The sequence below is a fragment of the Phalacrocorax carbo genome, chromosome Z, assembly GCF_963921805.1.
Source record: "Phalacrocorax carbo chromosome Z, bPhaCar2.1, whole genome shotgun sequence".
Classification (NCBI taxonomy): Eukaryota; Metazoa; Chordata; class Aves; order Suliformes; family Phalacrocoracidae; genus Phalacrocorax; species Phalacrocorax carbo.
In genome coordinates this window covers 83785387-83801311 of record NC_087548.1, presented here as the reverse complement: position 1 = coordinate 83801311, position 15925 = coordinate 83785387, and the positions used below count along the sequence as shown (strand labels likewise).

At 35.5% G+C, this 15925-nt stretch overlaps 1 protein-coding gene across 4 annotated transcripts in view; it reads left to right on the top strand.

Annotated features, from left to right (window-relative positions):
- Positions 1–15925, top strand: part of KIAA0825 (KIAA0825 ortholog) — a 244451-nt gene that overhangs the window by 112715 nt on the left and 115811 nt on the right. For 3 of the 4 annotated variants that reach the window (XM_064439456.1, XM_064439458.1, XM_064439459.1), the window contains 4 exons: positions 3729–3917; positions 5490–5723; positions 7430–7838; positions 11767–11923. In XM_064439456.1, coding sequence (XP_064295526.1) covers positions 3729–3917; positions 5490–5723; positions 7430–7838; positions 11767–11923 — 989 coding nt within the window. The remainder of the gene's footprint in view (positions 1–3728; positions 3918–5489; positions 5724–7429; positions 7839–11766; positions 11924–15925) is intronic. The other variant, XM_064439457.1, reaches the window with a different exon arrangement.

Here is a 15925-nt window from a genome sequence, read left to right as displayed (position 1 = left end):
ACATGAAGTACTTCTACCTGGAAGATCAATAGAAAAGGGACCTTATTCAGATATCGTATTCCTTTTGATGACTTTCCAGTGATAAGCTAAAGAAAACAGTAAACAGATTTTATGGAGTTTCTGAAATATCAAATAGGAATTTCCATTTGTACTGTAATAGAGCCCTGCTGAGAATCATAGGTGATATAAAGCTTTTTAAAGTCTTTTTGTCTTGTGTTGAGCTTTTTAGTTGTCACAAATTTAGGATTCATTGGATCCACAGGTAGCAGCTAATACAGGGCAGATTATTATTTGGGTTTTGCTAAACTGAAATGGGTAGGGTTACGATCTGCATTTCATTCAGGATAGAAGTAATATGATCTAAAAGTTATGTTTGGAATTAAAACCTAAAATAATGTTTTTTTCTGCCAAAATGAAGTCATATTCAAAGTTACAATAGATTCTAGCTGTCAAGACTGAGTAGAGAATGATTGCATTGGAGAGGAGCAGCTCTGTAAGAGTTCTACTAGAACAGATACAGAAAAAGAACAGACGATCCAGTGACAGAAGCAGCACTGAGAATATAGTGCAAAGAAGCAAGTAGTGCAGAGTGCCTGCTGAAAGAGTGGGTTCTATAAGCAAATAAAATATATACTTTTTGCATTATTTATATCCTCATCAGCTGCTGTGATTTAAACTATTAAAAAAAAAAAGCAGAAGTTTTATGGTCTTCACAAATAAAAGAACTCTATCAGGTATAGCTTTCTCCATCTTCCATTTCTCTTCCTAAATGAAACAGCCTGTATAAATTTGACTTCCTCTTTTGGTCAAAAAATGCAGCATAACTGCTTATAGCTTGTCTATCTTTTAAGGATTCACTAGAGAAGGGGAAGTCTAGAGTCAATAACAGAAGATTTTCTAAATTCAGTAAGATTCATTTCATGGCTGAACCAGTAGCAGATAAGAGCTGGATGAGTGTGATAATGTCAGCAAGTTACTGGGAGGTATTTCTATCGGTAAGAAAGAAATATGGATAAATTACACTTGTAAGTCTGCCTCTCTGAAGATATGTTTTTAAAATACATGGTACTATCCCAAGAGGTTAAGTCCATTATTTTGTCATAGGAAGAATAATTCATTGTGACTGGCTAGGCCATAGCTGTTATTCACCAGATAGCATAATTTTCTTTCAAAGATATTTATTAATAATAATATTTTTATATATTTTGGCATCCTCTGTGTGTATGGAACACTATGCTATATGGAAATAACAAATAGCAGATTTTCATTAACAGGTACCTAAGATAAGTATATAGCCATATTTATGTATGGATGTTAGTCCTGCTAAAATGAAAAAGAAGCATCTTTGAGTTACCTATAGGAGCTTTAGATTCTCTTCACAGATTAGCTTTTGATGTACAAATGCAGTGAGTGGGAAAAGAGAAATCTATAAGGGAAGCATCAGTGGGCAATAAGTATGATGCTTATCATATAAATACTGTTCTTATGTGATGATTAACAAGAAGGCTGCATTGGAGTTCAAACTAAGATGAATATTTAATGTTATGACAGGTGAGCTAATAAACGTTAAAGAAAAATTCTAAGGCAAGAGAAATCTACATATCTTTCTGTAGACTCCTACTTCATAATATTTAACCAGCTATACTGATCAACTAGGTAAACCTTTCAACCAACTGACATTATCATTTAAGGCCCCTTCCAACCCAAGCTATTCTATGATTCTATGATCCATGCCAGTTTATCAGTCAGAAAACTCATTTCAACCTGAGCTTTGAAGGGTCAGCTATTCTTACAACAAGAGCGGCATCTACTTCAGGGTAAAACAAGAAAAAGCTGATGAAAGCTACATATCATGTTATGTTTAGCCTCAGAATGGTTTCCCGGGGGATTCCTGAAGATCTCTGCTTAAAAGCACAAGACTTATACTATACACTAGTTAATAAAGATATATGTATAAACCCCTGCAGAATTCTTTTATATTTCTTTCAATTTGTCTAAATTTATTGTAGCACTAAGTTGGTTAGAAAAGTTATTGATAAGTTGACTCAAACTTTCCATGTGGGACTACCATACAGCAAATTTAAGCTTAATTTCAAGTCACAAGCCCTTTAAACAAAGCAATTTCCCATCATGTTCTGCAAAGATGGTTTACATAGTACTTAAAGTCTCAGCAAACCCTCCTCCCTAGAAGTTGGTTGAATTAATTTTAAAGGGAATACTTGTAGCAGTATAACCAAAGTTCAATTCAAATTTTCATCTCACAATTTTAATACATCTGGGTTTTTGTTTTTTGGACTGATTTTCTGCTTTCTTGGTTCTTTCTTTGTCATATCGATATTAGAGGATGTATTACTGGTTTGAGTGAATTAGTAGAATCCACTTGATTTTTCACTCAGAAGCATCTGGCACTGGAAGGTGTCTCAGCAAAATATGCCAGCTCACTCGACTCATAGGAGAAAAAGCTGAGTAAAAAAATTCTTATTGCTGATCTGTCTCCTGCCTTGGGGAGAAAAACCACAGCTTGTTGGTTCTGAAATCACTGGTCTTGTTTTTCAGCTTCTACATCCTATAGGCTGTTTCTGTTAAGGTTTCACACTACACAGACTGAATGGTTTACAAGAAAGTGTGAATTAAATTGTAGAAATTCAGAGAGTAAAATGAGATTTTTTAAAATTTTACAACATTCTCAAGTCATTCAGAGCTGGGTGAAGAGCAACAATTTTCCACTGCGGTAGATTTCAAAGGTTGCTTGAACCACTAGAAAAACACAGCCTAGAAATTTAGTCTCTCCCATCTTTCTCCTGCAGAGGTTGCTAAAGATAAGGGCAGCCAAACTGGCAAAAAACAATGACATTTTCAAGTATAATTTTATCTAAATCAGTTTTACAGAAACTTTCAGGTTTGCAAACTCGAAATTTATAATAAAAAGTGTTTAATTGGTTCTGGCTTTGGTGATTTGTTATGATTGTTAACATCAAAAGCATATTCCACAAATAGGTGGGGAAGCTGAGGTCTTTGACATTAACACAAGTCAAAGCCATTGAGTTGCATTTGTTCCAAGAGGTTTAAACACATCATTATCTTTTGGCTGGGAGAATGCTTTACAATGATTATGAAACACATTTAGAAATACATGTTATGTAAGCTGTTACCACTCCATGAAAATCACTAGTTGTCTTTGAAAACATAGGTATCTGTATCTTAGCAGGGCTAAGAGGCTTTGTCTTGCAGAACTGATTTCTTCCCAGTTTCATCTTATGCTGAAAAACAAAGCCAACTCATTTTGGGGAGTATGCAGCTGCTACTTTATTTTATTTTATATAACTAAATAGAGTTCTTGTTATTTCACGACTAATATGTTGGTAAGAGGAGTAAAGCCATCATAACTTTTGGACTGTGATTCGACAGAAGAGGTACAATTTACTTCTGGATAATATTTAGTAAGTAATCAAATTCCAATTATATACGGAATGCATTTTGAATTAAATAGGCATATTCCATAGTTTGTAAACATGCTTGAGTCTTTTTTTAAATGGCTACATATAATTCAGGCAGACAGTCGAATGTCATTATGCAGAGGAAGATCAGGTTTCAGTATCTGTAAGTATTATTATTGTTTGAAATATTATACACATACAGTTTGCAGTTTGTTTTGATTAATACTGTCTGTTACTGTGAACTTGAATTACTTGGAAATTATTGTAACCATGTTTTTGTTTATTTTGAAGGAAATGGAGTATTGAATCATGATGAACAATGTTCTCTCTTAGAACAGATAAATAACAAACAGCCTACTCTGATTGAAACAATCTTCACAGTATTGTCTTACTGCACTTTATCACCCAAATCTCTTGGCATTGCTTTTGAGACGTACATGGAAAAAGAGCAGCTGTGGAATTGCTTATGCAATATGACAGGTATTTAATTTATTAATAAGTATTTAAAATCTGATGTTAAACCTTGTCAGTTTTCAGACATGTAGTGCATATTGTTTTTACTTTAATAAATCAGATTAAATGAATGAAGTTTACTTCAAAACTATAGCTTAATTGAAGTGTTTTGAGCAATCAGGTCACCATAGGAGTGGTGAAAATTTTGAAGAAAGCAGAGGTTACGGAGTGGTGTGGTCTGCCTGGACGCTGATTTCCTTAAGTGTCTGTCCTACCAGCAGGCTGGCAGCAAATAGTTTCTGTGTCTCTTTACTAATGCAGGTCCTTTGTCTCTGTGCATTTAATAGCTCCAGACCTTTGCCAAGATTTAAGAGCAAGAAACGGTTAAAGGAGACTGGAAGTAGAAAAGGAAGGACTTCGACTGAGGGGGACGTAGTCGGATGGGGCTACGGACTCTGCTGTCAACAGGCAGACAGGCTCCTAATTTTCCATGGAGAGGGAGAGCCGTACTCACAATTAGAGCAACTAGTAGTGCCCTTAAGGAAAAGTGGTATTCAACCAGAAAAGAGACGTGAGGTTTAGAAGGGTGATCTTGCAAATGACGGCTAAAATGCCAGAGAGCTCCAAAGAAAAGAAAGAAAGAAAATGGGAGAATGTAAGAATCACAAAATCACAGAATCACAGGTTGGAAGGGACCTCAGGGGTCACCTTTAAGAGGGTTATGAACATCACAAAATAGAAAGCAACGGTGGTAAAAGTCCTCAGGTATGCCTCAGAGAAAACTGGAATTGCAAAAAGTAGAGGTCTAAGGTGTAAGAGTAAGAAAAATAGAGTAATATTGTATGGAAGTTTCCAGAAAGGCCATACAGAGAAGAATAAAACTTAGATCAGCAAAAAGTATGGACAAGCCAAAGTGTGAGCAAAGGACTAACATGTCAAAAGACCTCTCTGACACATGCTGCAGCACTCTGCCTGACAACTGCTGCTCGACGGCAATGGAGAGACTGCAGTCCTCTGTGGATTAAGAATGTGGAGAAGATTGATACTTGTGATGTCAATAGCTGTATTTAGGGTGGTCTATTTTCAACAGGCAGTCCCTGATAACATGCTATGTCTCTGTTGATGACTATTATTTGTATGCATTTCTGTTTCCAAAACATCCTTTTTCCCCTTGCCGTTAGTGTAACAGTTTGGGTATCTAAGAAACGCAAGTTCATTACTACTATCAAGACAAGGAATTAGAAAAACATAGGTATACCTCTTTGCCTCATTGATGTCTACAAAGTAATTGAATGTACTCCATACAAAAAGGAAGACATCAGTCAGCTTAAATTACATTTTTAGAAAGGTATTAATGGAAAATGAGGCTGAAGGAAATAAATTGTATTTTTGTCAATACTGTATTGACATGGTACAAGACGCTGCATTGTTTTTCCTTTATACCCTCTTTTAACTTGTAACAGACCAATAGGTCTAAGTTATTATGAATCATAATGTTTTTAGTTTACTTTCCATAAGAATTCTGAAACACTTCTTTCTGAAACAGTTTTACACAAATGACTACACTTACTGAATATTTAATAATTCTTCCTTCTGAAGTTTCCAGTTGTGGTGAGTCGGAGCCAGAGGTTATCAGATGTTTGAAGTTGACTTTGATTAATTCAGTCAAGGGTATAGTGAAGCAGATAATTTCTTTGATGCATTCATGGGAGGCAACAGAAAACTATGGAACGTACCAGCACAAGCAAATAGTTCCTGAAAGTTTACTGAAAACAGTTCCAAAGGAATGGAATTATACTCCTCGGGAAATGAAGAGAAAAGAATCTGGGAAATGTGGGTGAAATTTATACTTTTTTTTTTGTAAATTTGTCATAAAAGCTTGTTACCCCCTTAATGAGTACATGTCAAAATTGAGCGGTTATAATTCATGAGCATTGCAGTTTGACAATGAACAAAACAATTTCCAAGCAACCTGTGGGGTTTTTTTAAGTATTTAGCATTAAAATTCAGTGTGTCTTTCTTGAGGCTTACACCCATGCATACACAAACAAGCTTTTTAAAATAATCAGTATTGTGGTACTGATAACAATAGCACTGAAAATGTTTTTAGCGTCTGACAGTAGTAAGGTGGGATTCCAGGCAGGGTAAAGCATAATATCTGTGCTCTTGTCTTAATGGCTGTAACCAGTTCTTTTCTTAGTTATCATCTTTTAGGTCAGGACTGTTTAAATTTCAATACGCAGTGTTGTCTGAAATGATAGCAACTTATTCACCTCATCTTTACAAGAGCAATTTATGTTTGAATACCACTGAAACTGATACGGAATTTGCTCCTGCTTCGTTGCTGAAATACTTACTGAAGAAAGAGAAATAATATGTGTAATAGGAGGTGTTTTGAAGGTGGTTGGATGTAAGGATGAGTTCTGGTATGTGTCTTCATAGCTTACAGTGCCTAAAACCTCCATCACTTCAAAAGGCCAACTTCTGGAAACATTTCACCATGAATTTATGGCCACCGAAATATTATCTAATTATCTTCAGAACAGTAGTATCACAGTAGTATATTCTGGCAAGAAGTTTTGAATATGTAGATTGTGGCCAAGCCAGGGTATCAGTCCATTCTTTCTTTGCATATATTTTCTTTTCAGCATCTTGAGGCACATTTATGCAGCAGTGTGCTCACTGCAATCTCAGTTTAATCTAGAAGTTGTATGGCTAGTCTAGGCTATCGCTAAGCCTGCACTGATACTCAAGCTGAGAGGTAAGGCTCAGACTTAGTGGCAAATTAAATTGGCTGACACCTAGAGCAGGTCTGGCTTTGGGTTGGTTTTTTTTTTTATTAAACAAGTTGAGAATTGAGGTGCAATGTGTCAGGGGTTTTCTTGGGTTTTGGGGGTTTTATTTATGTGGGTTTTTTTAAATCTTGACTTGACTCTGCATTGTGGATCACCTTTAGGTGTATTTTTTCATTTTAGATATGTTGTGGGTTTTGAGCACCATGTTTCCTGTAGTTACTTCTATAGCTGCTTTTAATATCTGGAATGTTTAAAATGCAGTGCTCTATAGTGTGAATGCTTATATGAAAGTTGATATACTGAATTTTTGAAGGTTTGAAGATAGAAAGGGATTGATAGAAAATGAAAGATTATGAATATATGCAATATCCTGAGACACTTAGTGCAATGCTCCGCTCATGATGTGAAAAAATATTACACTACAATTTTGAAGACAACTTTTTTACCATTCAGAATACCTGGGTGTTGTCTTTTTCATTTATTCTGTAATAACTGTGCACAGCAGGCCTAATTATTAAGAGAGTCACAGTCTGATTCTAAATTTTGTAGGTTCTCTGTTTATAATTCATGTTAGTGTTTAGATTTTGTGGGATTTATGTGGAGGAAGCACAATAGAAGTCAAGCTACAGTGTCCCATTTTCAGTACAAAAGAAAGTTAGAAATTATCATACAACATTCAGAAGCATGCTGTGATAGAACTAGAATGTTAATGTTAATCATATCTTCTTTTCTTTCTTTTTTAAGGCTTCACAAGGCTTGCAGCTCAGGCAGTATCTATTGTAATCAGCAAGTTACCTACAGTGATTGCATGTTTGCCTCCCCCAATTAAGTACTTCTTTTTTCTGGCTGAGAGAAAAATGTCAAGAAACTTTGCTGAATTGAAGAAAGCTGGTCTGCTTGTCTGGAACTTGATTGTAATTATATGTCGGATATTTGAGGATGGAAATTCTGCAGAACTTTTAACAGGTGCAACACTTGACAGATGGAGCAAAGAAAAACTCAGTTTAGTTCGTGTGTGCTTAGAAAGTATTATGGGAAAACAGAAAAGTGGTCCTAAGCAAGTGACCCAGAAGGTTATACAAAGCATTGAACAGCAAAGACCAAACTGGATTGAAAGCCAGTTGCTGAAGGCAAGAAAATTGAGCACAGACTGGTAAGAACGTAGTATTTTTCAAGTGCTGTTTTTTGTTCCTTATTTTACTGGATTATGGGCATGTTTATGGCTATTATTCAATTAAAAAAAAAAAAAAGATGAACAGTGATCTTACATAAAATGGATTAGTTCTTAATATTGATGGCGTTATAGTATGTTTTTGCAACTCAATTGCAGTGTCGAAAGAGTAAACCTTGGTTGTTCCCTTGGAACGGTGTTTTCATAGTACCTAGATATTTAATATTTTTGTGATGATCCAAAAATGTGGACAATTTAGTTCGTGCGTCTTCAGAATGTGAACAGGTACGCTGACTAGAAGGCACCGCCGTGTATTTATAAATTAATTTTGCTATGGTGATTAAATTAAGTGGGACTATGAAAAGCTTTCAGTGTTCATCTGTGATTAAAAAGTAAGCATACTTCATTTTAAAACATAACAAGCCCTGAGGGCAAGTAGGATATATCAAAACAGGACAAGGAGAGCACCCTGCTGTGCCTTTCTGAGGAAATATCAACCTTCCCTGCAGATTTGACATTAAGGTCCAAGGGTTTTAAGTCCTTACAATGATTTTTCAGGGAATTGTGTACATGTCAATGTGTTCCTAGTCCAGTCTGGTTTAATGTTGAAAAAGTGTACCATTCTGTAAAAATACTATTCATCAGATTTCCAATATTAGATTTATTGGAGTTACATGACTTACTGAATTAAATTGTTGACTACTGGAAGATTGCTTTTTTTTAATGAATGTTCTTCCAGGTTGCAGTCGTTGCTATCCTGACAGTAATTGTCCATATAAACAGAGGATGATTGTAGGTTGGAATCACCGATACCAGTGAACAGACTTTCGTGCTTTAAGGGACAGTATCCTGTTTCTGCAAGTAGTCATTCAGCATGAGTAGCACTAAGCAGTAATAGTGTCACACGAAGGCTCATTGACATTGACCTTTCTAATCTTTACATTTCCATTTAATACTAATTTACAACCTCTAATCCGATGATTAAAAGATTGAAGCCAGATGCCAGTAACTGAAAGAGTCATAGAATAAAAAACCCATAATGATAATGTGTAAATGGATACTTAACAGAATGGTTCCATAATACAGTTTCTAATGTCACTGAGACAATAGGTGTTTCCTAAAAACTACAAATGCAGAGTAAGAGAATATTGTGGAACACCTCTAAAAATCAAAACTTCAGTACTTGCACTTCCTGAAGCTGAAAATTTTAAATTAATATACTACACTATTTTCATTTCTAATGTACCACAAAAATGCTGTATTCTCCATCACGTATCAGACTGTGGGAAATGAATGTGAGAAAATGTTTTCTGTATGTGTACAGTGTCAACCAAAGTGAGAACTAGTTTGTGACTCAGGCTCCAAATTTTAAGCTTAACAAACTGAAGAACATGTTATCTGCTCTCGGAGTGAGTAGTTATGTGATGCAGTTATGAAACCAAGTCCCCATAATTCAGTGGGATCTCTGCAATAGAAATCTAGCATAAATGTTATTTTTCCATTGTATATTTAAATATCATTAGTCAATTTCTGGGAAAATAATAATCTAGTTAATAAATAGCTGAGATATGCAATGTAAAGATAAAATCTAATAAATGCAAATTATAAAATTTATTAGAAAACTCATATATTAAAGCTGAAATTCAAATATCAGTTAAACTAAGTAGCAGTAACATAATTGCTAAACTAGAAGCAGATCTTTCAAGAGGAGACTTGTGATGTTTATGTGTTTTTTTTTGAAGTAGGAATTATTATATCTGAAAATCTAAGTTGGTGTAAAATTATGTTCTGTATAACATTTTCATAATTGAAGGATTTTGTGGATAACAGCACATGCGTTTATATACAGTCATATTTACAAATGTTTATAGTCCTTTAATAGATACAGTTTATGGAAGAAAATAAAACCCATACATTTAAAAAATTTATTTGGCATTCACTTACACCATTGTGGAAACATCTTTGAAGTGCACTGGGTTTTTACAAGCAAAAATCTTGCTTGATTGTATGTTCTGGTATTGTTATCAGGACTGCTAGCTACATAAAAAGTCTAAATATTATATAGGTTCTTCCATTGTGGCATACAGATTTAAGTTTTTAGGAAAGTTAAAAAAAAAATAAGTTCAGTGAGAGGTTCTGAAAGTGGCAGTTGTATGCATTGCCTGTCTTGTGTACTGCCTGAAAGCATTACTATTCATTAAAATAACCTTCACTTTACGGTAGCACCAGGGCTGTAAACAGTCACGTTAGATTCTGAAGAACACACGTCCCAAGAAGAAAAGGAATGTCTGTCTTTGCAAAGTAATTTGTCGAGTTGAAGATTATTGTTTTTCATCATGGTGACCCTGACTTGGCTGGCTGGGTGCATATACAGATTAAGATGAATGCAGTTATTCCTTGGCTGAGGTCTGCCTCTTTCAGGGCACATTCTTCCTAATGACATGATTGATAGGCAGTCCCAAATCCAGAGAGGAACTCATTAATCATAGCACTGACTGAATCCAATCATCTGCTTCACCTGCACAGTGACGGACAGGAAAGGATACAATTTGGGCGCTGACACCGATACACTCCTTTGTCAGAGGTCCTCAACTTTTTCAATGTCAGTCGCTGAGAAGTTTGACAAGAAATTCAGGTTGTGTCTGTACATGGCATCGAAAGACCAACCTTAAACTGCGCTTTAATTCTGAAGATCAATTTCTTTGAAGCTTTTCTGTAAAATACACCATAATAACAGAGTATCGCTCACTTCCATTCAGAAAAGAACAATATTATAGTTTATATTCTGAAACTATTTACTCTGTAGGACGTTCTGAAGCTGCATGTGGAAGCAATATCAGCTTTAATGTCCAGCAGCTGTGTAGTATTTAAGGGAGCCTGCAGGTCAAACAGCAACTTTCAGCAGAGCTAACTTCATAATCTTGACACATTTTCAACAGTAAACTGCAGCTTACAACTGAGCATACCAAAGTATTTTTGGGTTTTTTGGTTTTGCTTCTAAAAAATTAAAATAATGCTGCTTTTTTTTTTTTAAATTCAGAATCCTCCTTTGGTAGATTTTAAATTAATCCAGTAATGACTGTAGAGGAGATAATATATCCTTGTTGGTTTTTCAAGTTCTTGACACATCTGTGCCAAGGTGCCAACATAGATCTCTGTTGCAGCTCTAATATTTAACGAAAAGAATTAATTTTAGTACTTTATTTCGTAATACTTTATCAACGTACAGTACTGTGCAAGTACAGAGCTGGTGGCTAACGTTTGCGTGCAGAGAGAGGAGTCTGACAGCGGTCAGAGTTTGGAATGCTTCCTACAAGTCATCTGGGCCTCCCTCCGTCAGACTTTTTGGTAGCAGTTTCACACAAATGTTTTTAAGGAAAACAAGAAACAGTACAGGGCAAAAAGTGCAACAAGTGGCAAACAGGTACGTTTGAAATGGTTGCCACCATACCAGTGGGAAGAAAAAGACTTCAGTTTAAAACTTCTAACCTATACTTAGAGTAATGGCTACCTTTCTGACATGTTAATTAGGCTTTAATCTGTGCGGAGACGGGCAAAGAAAAGTGTACAAAAGATTGCATGCAAATGCCATTTCTAGTAGCAAAGATACTTCTCTAGTGGAAAGAAAATAAAAAAATATTTGCTTTGTGTACGTCCTCAGAGTAAAGAATGTTTTATGTTTTCATCTTTCAGATTAAAATAATTAAATTTTTTATAATAAAAAACATTATTTAGCATTTATTATGTGTTTGTATAAAGGCTTTGGAGATGTATATACAGCAACCTTTGTTTTGTGCAAGTCAAGTCTTAGGAAGTTATTTTAACATGTAATTTTAGGTGAGTTTTTATTAATATTTTTTTTTTTTTAGAAATTTAACTTAAGAATATTTGTGTCTTTTCTATATTCTAGTGCCTCAGTCACAGTAGAAGGTGCAACGTTAGAGGAAGGAGGTACTGCACTTGGATTCACTGAGCAGAAAATAAACATGATGGTCCTGGATATCTGCCACAAACCAGGTGGCAGCGAGTACCTGAGGCAAATTTATCACATCATCCGGCTCAATGAGGTAGGGAAACGGCCTTTTTACCGAGCAATTAGGTGTGTACTGGCCTGAGGCAGCGTCTGCTGGCAGCTAAGGGTTAGTCAAGGAGGTGATAATGCTTCTTAAAGTCAATATGAAATCTTATATTGTATTGTAATAGAATCCATTCAGTTTAGGCTTTTCTGCATTTGTACAGAAAAGATTACTTTATGGGAAACAATGTAGATTTTATTTATGTACTTAAACAGTAGTATGGCTCATAAACTGCCTTCAGATTCATATTGTAGACCATAGATACATTTTAGGAGTTTGAACACAGTAAAATAAAATTTAAACAAAAAATTAGCAAGGCTATTGAAAAATTGACTGTTACAGGAAGTAAAATTAAATATGATAAATCAATTCTCCCGATTTAAAAACAAACGCACACTACGGCTCTACTGAGGAAGTAAATGAATCCACCTGAAAATGTTACTTAATCTAGATAGCTCTGTTCAGTTAAAGTGCTTTCAAAATTACAGTAAACAAATTCAGATTTGTTTGCTGCACGTGGAATTTGGGCAATGTGAAAGAATTATCTCATTTCTGAGGCTGTACTAAATTGCCTCAAGTTACCAAAAGCATTCTGATTTTATGCACTGAAATAAACACAGGTTTGTTTAAATTGTATGATAACACAGATCTACACAGCTTAATTAAGAAAGTTCTGTTTATTAGCTGTAATTACTAAATTACTATTCCTTGAATGCATAAGCAGGTGCTGTTAAGACCATTACAAGTGTACAGAAGTGTTTATAATAAAATGCAAAATAATGCAAATATAAGCATAGGCCAAGATTTTTCTTTTTAAAAAATAGGATAGCAAAAAATAAAACCCCAACGATTAGGCATCTCTGTCTGTATGAAGGCAATAGAGTGCTCACAGTACTGGCACTGTGCTTCTGAAAATCAGATCAACTGTTTAGTTCCTAAGTATAGACTTAAAAGCAAGCTTTGTGCATCTGCATTTGGAAGCTTTAGAAGCAATGTAAGCATGTATGTAGAGATGGCAACCTAATATTAATACAATACAGAATCTTTTCAAATTTCATCTCAAACAATTAAATGGTTCAGGAAGTGAAATGAAAATTATTACTGTAATACAGTTCAAACAAAACCTTTTCACCTGGAGCACATTCAGGATTACTCTACGTATAACAGAGTGAGGAAAAGATGATGAGCAAGACCTCCAAAAATAGCATACAACCCAGTAGTTAGGGCAGTCACCTAGGGGACAGGATACGCAGGCTCAAATCTTTATTCTGCCTGGTTTAGACCAGGGAATTAAATCTGCATCTCCCACATCCAAATGAACTCCCCAAACTGCTAGACCATTAGCTACCAGCATGGAACTTTGTCCTTTTCCCCTGTTGGACTTGTTTCACCTTGTAGAAATTGTTGTAAAAATCCATTCTGTAGCTTCTAGGGTCAAAAATAGAATCATACTCTAGCTGAAGGGGTAGAATGCCCATATCAGGTTGTGGAGACCCTGATCCAAGATCTGACTCCTATGAGTATTTGGTTATTTATACAAAGTAGAGCAGCTCCAATAGGAGGTAAGAGGCTGAGAGAATTAGGTGGAAGAGGGACTTTAGCCTGACTTTCCACATCCCAGGTGTCTCCTTGAATTTCTGCAGCTAGTAAGAGCTTTGTTAAATATAGAACATTTCTCAGTGGAAAAAACTGTCTTGTTTTTTTTAAAAAAAAAAAAAGGGAAAAAATCCCGACCAGCTTGACTCACAGGAGGACATAACCATGTTACTTCAAATTGCCTTTGAAACCATTATAAAACATTTTAATGCTTCTCATGGTATTATAACAATGCACTTTTCAATATTATTTTTCATAGCTCCTGTTCTGTCTGATGTGCCCGACTACCAAGAAATAGACTTGATTGTTCTAAGGTCCATCATTTTGTTTGGAGACTCCTTGGACTATCAAGGGATCGTGTTCTTAAAATTAGTTTGGAGATATTTATGCTACACTGCTTAATAATAGTGTGCGAATAGAGAACAAAATGATGAGACAGAAAATTGTTTTTCTCGATAATTTTACTTAGAAAAACGGGGGAAAGGGATATAGATTCTTGGAAGCTGTATTTGGAAATACAGATACAATGTTACACAGATCTATAATAGATACTGTAGAATTCAAAACAGCCTACAATGCTTCATGTGTTTGTTGAAAAGAATACTCATTTTTAAAAGCATTTTTGACTAATGGCTACGAAAGACAAACCAACTCTCCTGGGAAGACAGGCTCAATAATATTCTGTCTACTTCGTTTCATGCCCAGTCATTGATAGTGAGGCTATAGCACACATGTTTACAAACACGATTTCATTTCTCTTTATTTTCACATTTTCGAAACATGACCCTTTGAGGGTCACCAATATGTGCTATACTAAAGAGTTCATTTATCACTGTTGAATAAGTCTCTTTGTCAAAACATAAATTCATGCTCTTCCAAAGACAGAAAAGCACCTTTACTGGGAGGTGAGCTGTGTACCACTTGGAAAGTTCAAATCCTAGCAAGCAGGGACAGCGATTTGCAGTATCTCTACGGAAAACCCAACAGAACCTGCTTCTGCTGGCTCCGTGACACCCACAGGGCTGGGTTGCTTTAGAGCTGCCTACAGATTTGGTGAAAATGTGTGCATGGAAGGCAGTAGCTTTACAAAAAATCGTTAAATGTGTAGAAGTAGCTTTTAAATAACCCCCTTCACCACGACTTTAAAACCTTTGTTATGGCATGAAGTCATGAATGAATGGGAAGAAAACCCTGACATTTTTGTAGGCTGAGAAAAATTAGGTGAGAGACTTAGGGTGTGTTTTCACAGCTGGATTACGCTATTGTCTCAGTGCAAAAAAGTTATAACTTTTTTTTTTAATACACTTAGATGATTTTGTGATTGTCTGAAGCAGTCCTGACAGTCAGCTGCAACCAGCAGAGAGAGACAGTCCTGCTCTTTCTCTCGCCCTTGTGCTTTCCCAGTCCTAGGCCCCGCTTTGTACTAATACGAGAAATTGCATGGCTTGCGTATCTGGCTGAAACCTTTCTTTTTTCTGCCTGATTTCACAACATATGCTAGTGCCAACGCAACGGGGAAACAGCTACGGTCTGTGTGGATTGGGAGGGAACTCGTGCCTTTCAGGCCAGACCCCAGTTTGGTCAGTTTAAACTGGTGATGAAATTACACCCTTAGAAAGACCCACTGAGGAGCACAAAGTTCCCTCACCTGCGTCTGAAAATTTTTATCATCTCAGTAGTACTTCAAAGTAAGAGGAGCGTTTGCATTCACCCATCTTAATGAAGACTCACCTTGCGTACTTGCTCAATGTTATGGCAATCCTATCATTATGGTCTTCATTTTAATAACAATAAACTGTTTAATCACAGTAGTCCTTCCAGCAAATAGATTTCTTAGTGTTTCATTATCCAGCTCTTCGTAAAATGGTTCTATTTAATCAAAACACTTTATTGGCATGCAATGATGATTTATTTACATAGTAGTTTAAGAAGTGAAAACAGAAAAGATTGTGGCCAAAATAATCATGCGTCTGTTACAGTATAGTTTCTAAAATTGCCATGTAAATCATAAATTTAGTCTCTGAAATGCTTAAACAATTAAAAGGATCTTTGAAGAGTGGGAGAATATTTCCTGTGTTTAAACGGGTTTGAACATGTTTATCAAATCATTAATTTATAGTCAGGTAGTAACTATTTAATGCTATCCAAAAAATAACTTTAAATAATCATGTACGCGTTATCATGTAAAAAAAGCCATATGATAGCCATCATAAATTAGAACAGCCCATAGAAAACATTTTTTTTCACTCCCACATATACCTAACATTACATATCTATGTATAAAATGAGAACTGATGCACATAATTTGATGACAATTTCAAAACAATAGCTTAGATTATTCTGATTTACTTCAGTTGGATGGATGTATGTGCAGGTTATTAACTGTTGTAAAATGGA